At 43.7% G+C, this 12266-nt stretch overlaps 1 protein-coding gene across 1 annotated transcript in view; it reads right to left on the bottom strand.

Moving 5' to 3' along the window:
* Positions 1-2520: 2520 nt before the first annotated feature.
* MAEL (maelstrom spermatogenic transposon silencer) overlaps positions 2521-12266 on the bottom strand; it is a 65893-nt gene continuing 56147 nt past the window's right edge. The window contains exon 11 of the mRNA XM_086693538.1: positions 2521-2846. Within this exon, the coding sequence (XP_086549664.1) occupies positions 2802-2846 (45 nt within the window). The 3' untranslated portion in view covers positions 2521-2801. The remainder of the gene's footprint in view (positions 2847-12266) is intronic.

Below are 12266 nucleotides of genomic sequence, written 5' to 3' on the forward strand. Positions count from 1 at the left end.
CTTCCAGAACCCAGTGGGAGCTAGAGACACAGGAGAAGGGGTTTCTAACAGGAAGTGGAGTCATGGAGAGACTCCAAAGCCAAAATGGCAGCACCCACGCAGAGAGTGGGCAGGGGAGGGAACCGCCACTCTCCCACCCTGCCCGCCTCCCTTGGCAGAACCCAAGCAGAGGCCAGATGACAAGACATTAGGTCACTCATACTGTGGGGATCAGCCTCTTGGAGTAAAAATGGAGGAAGAAAGGGCAAGAGAATGAAGGTGCGGGGGAGGTGCAAATGAAGACTAACCAACACACCTGCCTTCCCCTACAACCAATGGTGCATATTCTATTTTGAGCGGGCACTAAATCTCTTCATTCCCACTCTTCGGCACCCTGCACCTTCTTAAGGGGTGAAGAGGGATTCATTCTACCTTCCATTGTTTTTTCTTTTTTTAATTTATTTTGGGAGAGAGGGAGAGAAAGAGAGAGAGAGAGCACGAGCAGGGGAGGGGCAGAGGAAGAGAGGGAGAGAGAGAATTCCAAGCAGTGTCTGCAGTCAGCACAGAGCCCAACATGAACTTAAACTCACAAACCAGGAGATCATGACCTGAGCTGAAACCAAGAGTCAGACGCTTCATCGAGTGAGCCACCCAGGCGCCCCCGTTCTACCTTCTAAAAGAGTAAAAGCTCATTCAGAGATGACTCAGTCTAAGCTCCAAAAAAAGGAATTTAGAAACACTTATATCCTATTTTGGGGGCCCAAAGAACAAATGTCTTCCAGTGTCTTCCTAGTACCAGAAAATGGGGGATTGATTCTTCAGATGGCTGGTCCTGCAACAGCATCACAGGTGACTGGGAGAGGCTGTAGGAGAGGTGCAGAAGGGATGCCAAACATATACAGGAAGGTGCTATACTATCTCTCCACTGGATTATTTGCTTCTTACACTATTTTCCTTGAAACAACCGCAAACTTAAAAAAACGTACAACAGGGGCGCCTGGGTGGCGCAGTCGGTTAAGCGTCCGACTTCAGCCAGGTCACGATCTCGTGGTCCGTGAGTTCGAGCCCCGCGTCAGGCTCTGGGCTGACGGCTCGGAGCCTGGAGCCTGTTTCCGATTCTGTGTCTCCCTCTCTCTCTGCCCCTCCCCCGTTCATGCTCTGTCTCTCTCTGTCCCAAAAATAATAAACGTTAAAAAAAAAAAAATTAAAAAAAACAAAACAAAAAAAAAAACGTACAACATGAAAGACCTCTTCCCCGAACCATCTGAGGATGCCAACACAATGCTCCCTCCCCCTACATGTGTATTATGTATGTATAACATTTAATGTGCATTTCCTCCCTATAAGGATATTCTGTGTAACCACAATACAGCCATCAATATCAGGAAATCAGCATCGATATCCTCAGACGCCCCTGTTTTCCCAATCTTCCCAGTAATATCCATTAGAGTAAAAGAGTCTAGCTCAGAATTACTCATTGCATCTAGTTATATGTATATATCTCTACCTATCTGTTGTATCTATCTATCTATCTATCTATCTATCTATCTATCTATCATCTATCTATCATCTATCTATCATCTCATATATGTTGAGACTGAAACAATTCCTCAGTCTTCCCTTGATTTTCATGACTCCGACACTTCTGACGATGGTAAGCTAGGTATTTTGAGGAAGTCTCTCGATTTGGGTTTGTCTGGTATTTCTTCATGATGAAGCTCGTGTGTTTTTAAGAAGAGTATTACAGAAACGAAACTGTGTCCTCATTGTATCCTCTCTGGTGGTATTCCTATTGCTGATAATGTTAACTTTGATCACTAAATTAAAGCGGTGTTTACAAGTTGTTTCCACTCGAAAGTTACTTGTTTTCCCACTGCGACAACTTTTTTTTGGAGAACTTCTTAGACACTATGCAAACATCCCATTTCTCATCAAAGTTTTAACTTACCCATCAATTTATTAAATCTCTACGGGCTCTTGTGTCTCTATTGTATCTTCTGGGTTGTAATCCATTGCTATCATTATTTTAAAAAAATTTTTTTTAACATTTATTTTTGAAAGAGAGAGAGACAGAGCGTGAGCAGGGGAGGGGCAGAGAGAAAGGGAGACACAGAATCCAAAGCAGGCTTCAGGCTCTGAGCTGTCAGCACAGAGCCCAACACAGGCCTCGGACCCACGAACTGTGAGATCATGACCTAGGCCGAAGTCAGACGCTTAACCGACTGAGCCACCCAGGCGCCCCTATCATTATTTATTTTGATGCTCAAATAGTCCCAGCTTTGGCTTCTGTGACCTTTGACAATCCTTCTTTGTACACTTCACCATTTTCTGACATAAGGTATCTCAGGTTCATTTTGTACTTTCTCTTTCTCAGCGCTGAAATCGGTTGTTTCCCCAGAGAGCACTTGTCCATTTTAGTGAAAAATGGTGTGCAGAAATGAAGATCTGAGAATTAGGTGAGCTCATTGTTATTGTTTTCAAGGCCCTCTCAGCAGCGTAAAGATCTAGTGACTGAATTATATATCTATCAGACATAAAAAGTTACATATAACATATAATTTTAATATAATTATTATATAATTTTTCTATATACACACTATCCTTTACTTTACCTCTATAGTTGTTTCCCTATTAATAATCTCTCTATATTGAAGACCATTAGGCCACACCAGTGCCTCCAGTTCCGGGCCAACACCCCAGGGGGCTTGAGTTTCCTCCTCTTCTATATTTGTAGCTTCCTCCTCCTCCAGCAGTGGGAACCATCAGCGATCTTTCTCCTTCCAGACATGAGAGAAGTTTGGAGACAATTGCCTACAACCAACTCAAGGGAAGTAGCGTGTCCCTGATCTCTTCTTACCAGCAAACCTCTATTAGCCAAAAAAATAACAGTTAAGTTAAATTTTAAAAAGGAATGAAAAGAAAAATTGTGAGAGAACACTCCACTTGGTTTTCAGTAGTGGTCCCAACACCACTTGTCATTTTTATGGTGTGGAGGATTCACCCAGAACTTCGGAGGAACAATAAGGTCAGTGAGAAGAAGAAAAACAGAAGGGGAGGAGTGAGGGGTGGACTAGGGAGCCATGAAAGTGAATGCATAATTTCTAGACGTATTTTGGTGGTTCCGACTCTCAGCAGTATGCATGGCCTGAAGCTCCTTCTAATCCTAGACCGAAAGACTGTCTTCTGAGCTTGCCAGGGGCCACACGGCAGGGGGAGCAGCTCCGTATCTGTTCCTCTTGCCCTCATGAAGGGAGTACCCATCCAGATGGTTACCCTTATTCTCTCTGAAAGGCCTTCCCCACTTCAACCAGAAGCTGCTGTAGAGGTACAAGCACAGGTCTTACACAAATGTCTTGGCAAAGAGGCTCATGGGCTGAGGTAACTGAAAGCCAGAAGCAATGGTGTCTTAGCTGTAGAACAGAGACATGACCAACTGGCATTGAGGTCTGAGTGGCTTTGATCACCAGATGCTAAGGGAAATGGGCCAAGAGCGAGATGTATGACCTGGTAAGCTTGTTTCCTCTCCATTTCCTTTGTTGGAAGGCAGAGAAATTGAAGATAAGGGTTTGTGGAAGGTGATAGATACACCCAATAAAGTTACACAGAGACCATCTAACTTCACCTACTGCAATAACCTGCTTGTCTCTCCCTGGAACTCCTATTATTTGAGTAACAACACGTCCACTGCTAGCATCCAGATCTAACACTTTTTAGATTTTCCATCATTCATTTCTTCCTGATACCTTCTGGGAGTGTTCCTTAATCCAGTCTTCTAGCTCTAATTCTGGGATTGGGGCTGGCTTCCTACAGCTTCCCCTGAAAGCAGAGCCTGGGAACAAGGTGCTTGTCTTACAAGATGATATCAGGAAGCAGCCGTGAGGCAGTAAGGAGAGTGACATAGGGAAAAAGTCAGTAAAACCTGTGTGATTGAGCTGGTTCCTGCTGTGGGCAACTAGGGCCCAAACACACTGCGCACCTTCCGAGAAACTGTGCAACATGCCTCGGGATTTTCCCACTGAAGGGATGACCTACAGGGGCATTTATCTACTAACTCCCATCCCCTATAGATTCTGCTAGTCAAGAGTTGTTTCTGTAGGTGTTGACTTTCCCACCCTTCCTAGCTGCCCCTGCATAGGTCGTGTGATGTGCTCCTGAGGCAAAAAAAGGGAAAGAGATTGTAGCATGCACCCAAGTGGGTGCAGAAGCATCATGCACGGACCTGTCTGTCTCGTAGCTCCACTGAGCTCAGGTGACAAAGAGAATGAGGTGAGGGACCACAAGTGTCTGCCCAACCCTAGTTGCCAGGGTGGAGAGTCTACAAGGTTGCTCCCACCCATCTCTCCTCCGGTAACCATATAGTTTCTTCTCTACAGTTGAGTGTCCAGGTTTTGTTGTTGTTGTTTGGGTTTGTCTCTTTTTTTCCCCTTTGGTTTGGTTATTTTGTTTCTTAAATTACATACAAGTGAAATCATATGGTATTTGTCTTTCTCTGGCCGGCTTATTTCACTTAGCATAATACCCTCTGGGTCCATCCATGTCGTTGTAAACGGCAAGATTTCATTCTTTTTCATGGTCGAATAATATTCCGTCGCTCTTCATCCATTCATCAGTCCGTGGACACTTGGGCCGCTTCCATAGTTTGGCTGTTGTAAACAACGTGACAATAAACACAGGGGTGCAAATATCCCTTTGAATTAGTGTTTTTGTATGTTTTGGGTAAACACTCAGTAGTGCGAATCCTGAATCATAGGGTAGTTCTACTTTTAGTATTTGGAGGAACCTCCATGCTGCTTTCCAGAGTGGCTGTATCAGTTTGCATTTCCACAAACAGTGCACGAGGGTTCCTTTTCTCCATATCCTCGCCAACACTTGTTGTCTCTTGAGTTTTTTATTTCGGTCATTCTGACGGGGATGAGGTGATGTCTCACTGTGGTTTTGATTTGTATTTCCCTGATGATGAATGGTGTTGAGCAACTTTTCATGTGTCTATTGGCCTTCTGCATGTCTTATTTGGAGAAACGTCTGTTCATGTCTTCTGCCTATAAATATGTTTTAAGTTTTTATTTGTTTATTTATTTTGAGAGAGAGAGAGCGAGGGAGAGAGAGAATCCCAAGCAGGCTCTGTGCCATCAGTGTGGAGCCCGATGCAGGGCTCGAACTCATGAACTGTGAGATCATGACCTAAGCTGGAACCAAGAGTCAGACGCTTAACCGACTGAGCCACCCAGACGCCCCTCTCCTGCCCCTATTTTAATTGGATTATTTGTTTTTTGGATGTTGAATTGTATGAGTTCTTTATATATTTTGGATACTAACACTTTATCAGATATGTCATTTGCCAATACCTTCTCCCATTCAGTAGGCTGTTTTTAGTTTTGTTGGTTGTTTCCTTTGCTGTACAGAAGCTCTTTGTTTTTTTGTAGTCCCAATAGTTTATTTTTGCTTTTGTTTCCCTAGAATACATCTAGAGATGTATCTGAAAAAAGTTGCTAAGGCTGATGTCAAAGAGGTAACTGCCTGCGTTCTCGTCTAAGATTTTTATGGTTTCTGGTCCCACATTTAGATCCTTAATCCATTTCGAGTGTATTGTTGTGGATGGTGTAAGAAAATGGTCCAGTTTCATTCTTTTGCATGTTGCTATCCAGTTTTCCCAACATTATTTGTTCCCATACTTCAGCCTCAGGCATTGCCCCTCTTCAGCCTCAAAAATGTGGAGGGAAGGAGGGTCCAGCCAGGGTCCTTCTCTTGTTATTCGCTCTGGCATGTGCCTTGATGTTTGCAACTGATTCCTGTAGTGTTGCATTGTAACCACCTCTCTTCTGTGTATCGGCAGTGATTTGCCCAGGGCAACATGGCGAAGAGAAAAGAGCACAAGTGAAAGTCTTTCCCCAACATGAGGGTCCTGCTAGACCACTCTTTCTCTTCAAATCAACCTGTGGTCAGTTCTGAAGATTCCCCCTTTTCTTTAGCTTTTCTCCCTTGTGTCGTCGTCCTCCTCTCCATTCTCCTTGCTATTTTGGCATTCTTCCATGGCACAGAGATCTGGGCCTCATTCGTGGACACATCCCTGGTGTGGACCAAACCTGGAATTGTTTTCTGTCCCTTGGTAGCCCTTCAGTCCATCTCCTTGAAGAGACAGGTGGAATGGCTTCTGCTAGGTAAGCGTCTAGATTATGCATTGCAACATTCATAGAAGGATGTCACTTTTACCCCGACCCCCCGATGGCTGGCTTTTAAAGCAAGTGTGTCCTCACTTAACTGCCAAGAAAGACTATTTGCACACCAGAAACATCAAGCAACTGTAACTTAAGACTCACTGTCGGTCAAGAAATTTCAAAATGTCTGTTGAAAAAAAAAATGAAACTCACAGAAAATTCCGCAGAGTATAGAATATTCTTTACCCTTGACTGAAACCACACCATCCGTTTTGCGTACTTGGTTTGCACCATTTTAATTTCTTCTGGAATTCTTTCACATTAGCTGTGTTACACGTGTTCTTTTACACAGCTATGTTATTCCATTGGACACTATGGTAGAAGGCTTTTAGAAACAGTGTTGGGTCTCTCATTTTTGTATTTAGGATGCTGTCGAGGACACTGGTCATTACACTGCAAATTTCTTGTTGATGAGAAGCCACCAAAGAATTTTCTCTCATTTCTGCTTCCTAGAAAGGTTTTTGCTACTTGTGAACAATGAATTTGCGGCAGCCATACTGTTTTAATTTAACGTATGAATTGTGAGCGTGTGTTTCCCTCTTTGCGAAGGTTACTAGCAAGCTCAAAGTCGGACCCATGATGCGGGGTCAAACAACCACATAGAACTTTTCTAAACAGATTTGTGAACTAATGTTTTCCATTACCTGACTTTTTTTTTCTTGGCCCTCATTTTTATCTTCACATTGATTTTGACTTTATTCATCGTCTTGAGTTTTCATCTTTTATGTATCTGTGGACTCCACTTTAAAACTCTTTTGAAAATAAGTTGGGTTTGATGGGCAATAAGGATAATAGAAACAGCTATGGGCTGTGAGGTCTGAGTCCCTGGAGCTCCGGAGAGAGTTTTAGCTGGTTCAGCACTTCAAGGGTCACCAGCATCCAGGAGGTGGTGAAGTCATGGAAATGGAGGAGATGCCCTGGGTGAGGGGGTGGTGAGAGAGAAGCCAAGAAGAAGTCCCCGGGGACATCTCTAATGACGCATGGAGGAAGAGAACTCAGCAAAGGAGAAGAAAGTGAAGCCTGCAGTAAGGTTGGAGGAAAGCCCAAGAGAACAGCAGGAGAATGGAGATTCTTCTCTTTTAAAATATCTTAAACTGAGGCGCCTGGGTGGCCCAGTCGGTTGGACAACCCACTCTTGATTTCAGTTCAGGTCGTGATCCCAGGGGGCGTGGCCTGGAGCCTTGCTCAGCGTGGACCCCGCTTGAGATTCTCTCTCTTTCTCTGCCCTTCTCCCCTCTGCGCGTGTGCGCGCGCGCCCTCTCTCTCTAAAACAAAGAAGAAAGAAAGAAAGAAAGAAAGAAAGAAAGAAAGAAAAGAAATCTTAAACCCATCGTGTCTATTTCACCTTTGCCTCATAAAATCAACACGAAGTATTTCACTGTTTAAAGTGTTGATTGAGCCTAGGTTATTCAGCACAGCAACCTTCTATGATTTTTTTATTTTTTTATTTTTTATTTTACCCATGGAGAGACGAGCCTTTCTGTTTCCACCCCAACATTCCCGGAGGCCTTGATGGACACCTGTCAGCCTGATCTCCCGCCAGGTTAAGAAGCCTTCCAGTACTTTGAGGCTGAGAGCCTGCCCAGACTCCAGGCGGACCTCCCCGGGGGCAGAAGTGCGGGGCTCGGGAAGCACCGGTGGTGGAAAAGTGACGTCAGCATCGCAGAGGGGCGGAAGTGGATTTCTGCAGAGACACCTGGACTCATAATTTAGGCAACTGTCACTTCCTCCCCCACTTGGCAATCAACACCGGAGATGCTTTTGAGCTTTCTTTTGTGCTGCCAGGAGAGAAGATGGGCTCACTGTGCCAATGGGTAATTATTTCATGTCGCTCCAGAAAGAGTACAGACTGCAGCTGCCGTGGAGCAGGGGCTTTGAGAGGTGGATTTAAAGAGCCTCATCTCACCCGGCATCAAAGAACCTGCTGAAACATTAACTGAGCAACTTTCTGGAAGAATCAGCCTCAGCGAATGGCAACTAGTCTCTCTATCTAAATATCGTGGGGTGTGTATACGCATGCTTGAGGTTGTTGGGGTGGGAACCGTGTATCAGAAGTTCAGGAATGGCGAGTTCAAGATTGGGAGAAGTCTTGAACTTTGTAAAGCGTATTCAAAGACATGACCTATTTTGATCTTCCCGGTCACACTATCAGCCAGATAGCCACACTACCTCAGAAGAAACCGAGGCTCAGAAGAATTGAAGTGACCTGTCAAGGATTCAGGCAGCTCGTTAGTGATAGAGCAGGAGACCAAACTCAGGTCTCACTACGTAAGTCCTGGGCTTTGTTACAGAACTTTTACTTAGAGAGTGAGAGCCAGAACCCTCAAACAAATAGGTTAGTTGCTTATGTATGACTCTACATGCCATGAGCCTTCTTCCTTTCCTTCAGGAATAATCTCTATGGTTTATCAGCTCAGAGCAGCCTTCCTGCTTTTCCAGCACGTTGCTTTTATCTTCCTGCACCCACTTTTCTCGAACTGGCTTTTATTATCTCCCTCATGAAATTAAAAACACCTTGCAGTCCCTTCGAATCCATTCCATGACTCCGGGGAGCTCTGTGGCTTGGCATGTAGGGTAGAGCCAGGAAACAGTCAGGCAGAAACAATGCCACCACCAAAAATTGCCCAAGGCCCCATTAATTGGAGTTATTCTCTAGACCAGACAGGGACCAACAGACGGGGTTCCATTTGTGTTCATTTTGCTCCTTTAACTACAATGTTGATGCTGTGGAAATAACTCAGGAAGACCTGAAAACCAGGGGCTTGGCTTAGCCACGGGTGTGACTTAGTAATAAGATCTCTGATTTTTTTTCCTTCATTGATAAAAGAAGGCAATGAGGGGCGCCTGGGTGGCGCAGTCGTTAAGCGTCCGACTTCAGCCAGGTCACGATCTCCCGGTCCGGGAGTTCGAGCCCCGCGTCGGGCTCTGGGCTGATGGCTCAGAGCCTGGAGCCTGTTTCCGATTCTGTGTCTCCCTCTCTCTCTGCCCCTCCCCCGTTCATGCTCTGTCTCTCTCTGTCCCAAAAATAAATAAACGTTGAAAAAAAAAAAAATTAAAAAAAAAAAAAAAAAAAAGAAGGCAATGAGACAAAATGAGGTCCAAAGGTCCTCTTCCAGCACCAATAGCCATTTCTATGGCGACAGTTTACCGCTGCTTTGACCCACTGGTAGGATTGACCCCAAATTTCTGGGTTTCACAGGTGGAACCATGGGGAAAGTCGTATGAACTAAGAGTATATTCTTTTAGGGAAAATCTTTCAGCCTGAATCAGAAGAATAATGTCATTTCCTTCTCTATCAGCTTCCTGAGGTCGGAGAACGAGCTTGTTGCTGGATGTCCAGTACCTAAAACAGTGTTTGGATATAGCATGTGCTCAGTAGGTATCAGTTACATTAATGAGTAAATGAAATTAACTTAAACACCCAAGAAATCTAAGGTTTTCAATCTCGTAATTCAAAAAACCCTGATCAATATTTGAACATATTTGTACATATCACCCTTCGACTTCAAACTGAAAGGTTTCTTTGATGTATCCTAGTCTTGCTAAAATTTGAGACTGCGTTAGCAGAAAGATAACTTGAAACATAAGGAAAAGCCTGAAGAATCCATTATCAGAGATATGAATAGACAATGCACAAAAGAAGAGTGAAAATTACCCTTACCATGCGAAAAGATGTTCAACATCACTCACAATAAGATAAATGTAAATTAGGGGTGCCTGGGTGGCTCAGTCAGCTAAGCGACTCACTTCGGCTCAGGTCATGATCTCATAGCTCATGGGTTCGAACCCCGCGTCGGACTCTGTGCTGACAGCTTGGAGCCTGGAGCCTGCTTCGGATTCTGTGTCCCCCTCTTTCTCTGACCCTCCCCCTGCTCATGAGCGTGCGCGCTCTCTCTCAAACATAAGTATTTTTTTAAAGTTTTTAAAAATGTTTTTTGAAAAAAAAGGAAACATAAATGTAAATTAAAACTACACTGAGCTCCACTTCCCACCTGTAAGACCTGTAAGAATCCAAAATTTGGCCCATCCACTCTGTTGGTGAGGCTGCGGTAAAACAGGATCTGTAAGCATTGCTGGGAGGCATACAATGGCCCAACAGTCCCGAGGGAGGGGAAATTGGCAATATTTGGCCACGTTATACGTACGTGTATCGTGTGGTCCAGTACACTAGAAATTGATATTGTAGGAATCTAGATTTCATTATCCTGAAAACCCACTAACAAAAATATGAGATGATGTATGCCCAGCTGATGTGCACCATCTGTAATAATAAGACTGGCAATAACCTGAGTCACGAGGAAAACAGTTAAATGAAAAGTGCTTGAGCTGCACGATGTAAAAAGGAATGAGGAGTTAATGTCTACACCTGACAATGCAGGGATCTCCAGGGAGTATCGTTAAGGAGAAAAGGCATAGCAGAGAAGAATGTGTATAGTATGCTACCATTTATATTAGAAAGGGATGATTTGCATTTATCTGTACGCTGATATAGATATTAGATAGACACGTGGATATACATTTATGCGTCTTCACCTGTAATAAAAACCAATAAAAACCAAACTAAAGGAATAGCGCAAAATTAAAAATGGTTATATAGAGGGCAAGATGGAGGAACTTCTTCAAATACTATAAAGATTTGTCTTTAGAGGCATAAATATTTCACAAAATTAGAAAACAAAATTAAATAAACCCCCCCCAAAACAAAAATAAAATACATGTGATTATATCTGCATATCCAGTTAATAGCGTAATGACACAGAGGTGAGCTTTTTCAGGTGACTTTACGATAGTAATTTGACCGTATGTTCCCACCGAGATCAACCGTAAGCACAAAATAACAGCAAAAACCAGAACAAAGCCTTAAACTGTTCTCAGTAATCATAGCTTTGCTGGTAGATGGGGGGCTGCTATTCTGAGATCGTTTTACTGGAAGAGTGAAGAAAAGTGATTACTTGTTATCGTTAAGAACCAGATATTTCTGGCCCAGTTGGAAGGAGATACAGACACAGGATTAGTGAGTTAAGTAAAAGCCTAAGGACCTGTACTTTGTAACGTAGTAGGAAGTCAGGGTGTGTTCAATCTTAAAAATGCATATTCTCTACTTGTATCTACTGAGGAGACGCAGACACAGTTCCTGACTATATTCAGGGGTCCCCGAGACCAACCTCAGGTTCACCGACTCTCTACAAATATTTATAGAACTCAGCAGAGCTGTTATACTCACGGTTACAGTTTATTCAATGAAAGGGTACAGGTTGAAATCAGCGATGGAAAAAGGCACATAGGGCAGAGACCAGGAGAGGCCAGGAATAAGCTTCCAATGGGTCTCTTCTCAGTGGAGTCATGCAGACAGTACTTAATTTTCCCAGCAGTGATGTGTGGTAACCACAGAATCTTACTCTAGTCTTGACGTCAGGATACTGACCTGGTACCAGTGAGGCCCCCCCCTAGTACTCCGATCGTGGTTTTTAAATACTACTGCTCACAAAAGATAATAGGGCTCTTTGGATAAATGGCTGAATTCGGGCCTAGGGCAGGAAATAATGTACAAGGCAAGCCTAGAACATATTGTCATACCGGAGTAAGATATCAAAGACCATTGGGATTGTGTCAGTAGGAGTCAGGAATCTATCTTTCACTGGCCAAAAAGAACAATTCGAGCATCGACAGAGATAATTACTACAGTAGATTAAAACACATAAAAAATATTTATATCTAGGGGCGCCTGGGTGGCTCAGTCGGTTAAGCCTCCGACTTTAGCTCAGGTCATGATCTCACGGTTCATGGGTTCGAGCCCTGCATTGGGCTCTGTGCTGACAGCTCAGAACCTGGAGCCTGCTTCGGATTCCGTGTCTCCCTCTCTCTCTCTCTGCCTGTCCCCCGCTCACACTGTCTGTCTGTCTGTCTCTCTCTCTCTCTCTCTCTCTCTCTCAAAAATAAACATTAAAAAAGTTTTAAAAAATACTTATATCTGTTATTCATAATGGTATTAAAATAACCACAACATTAGTCACCTTTGGAAGATGCTAGGAGCAACACACATCATTAGTTTGAAAAGAGGTAAATGAAGCA

The sequence above is a fragment of the Puma concolor genome, chromosome E4, assembly GCF_028749965.1.
Source record: "Puma concolor isolate L17-30 chromosome E4, mPumCon1.1.hap2, whole genome shotgun sequence".
NCBI lineage: Eukaryota > Metazoa > Chordata > Mammalia > Carnivora > Felidae > Puma > Puma concolor.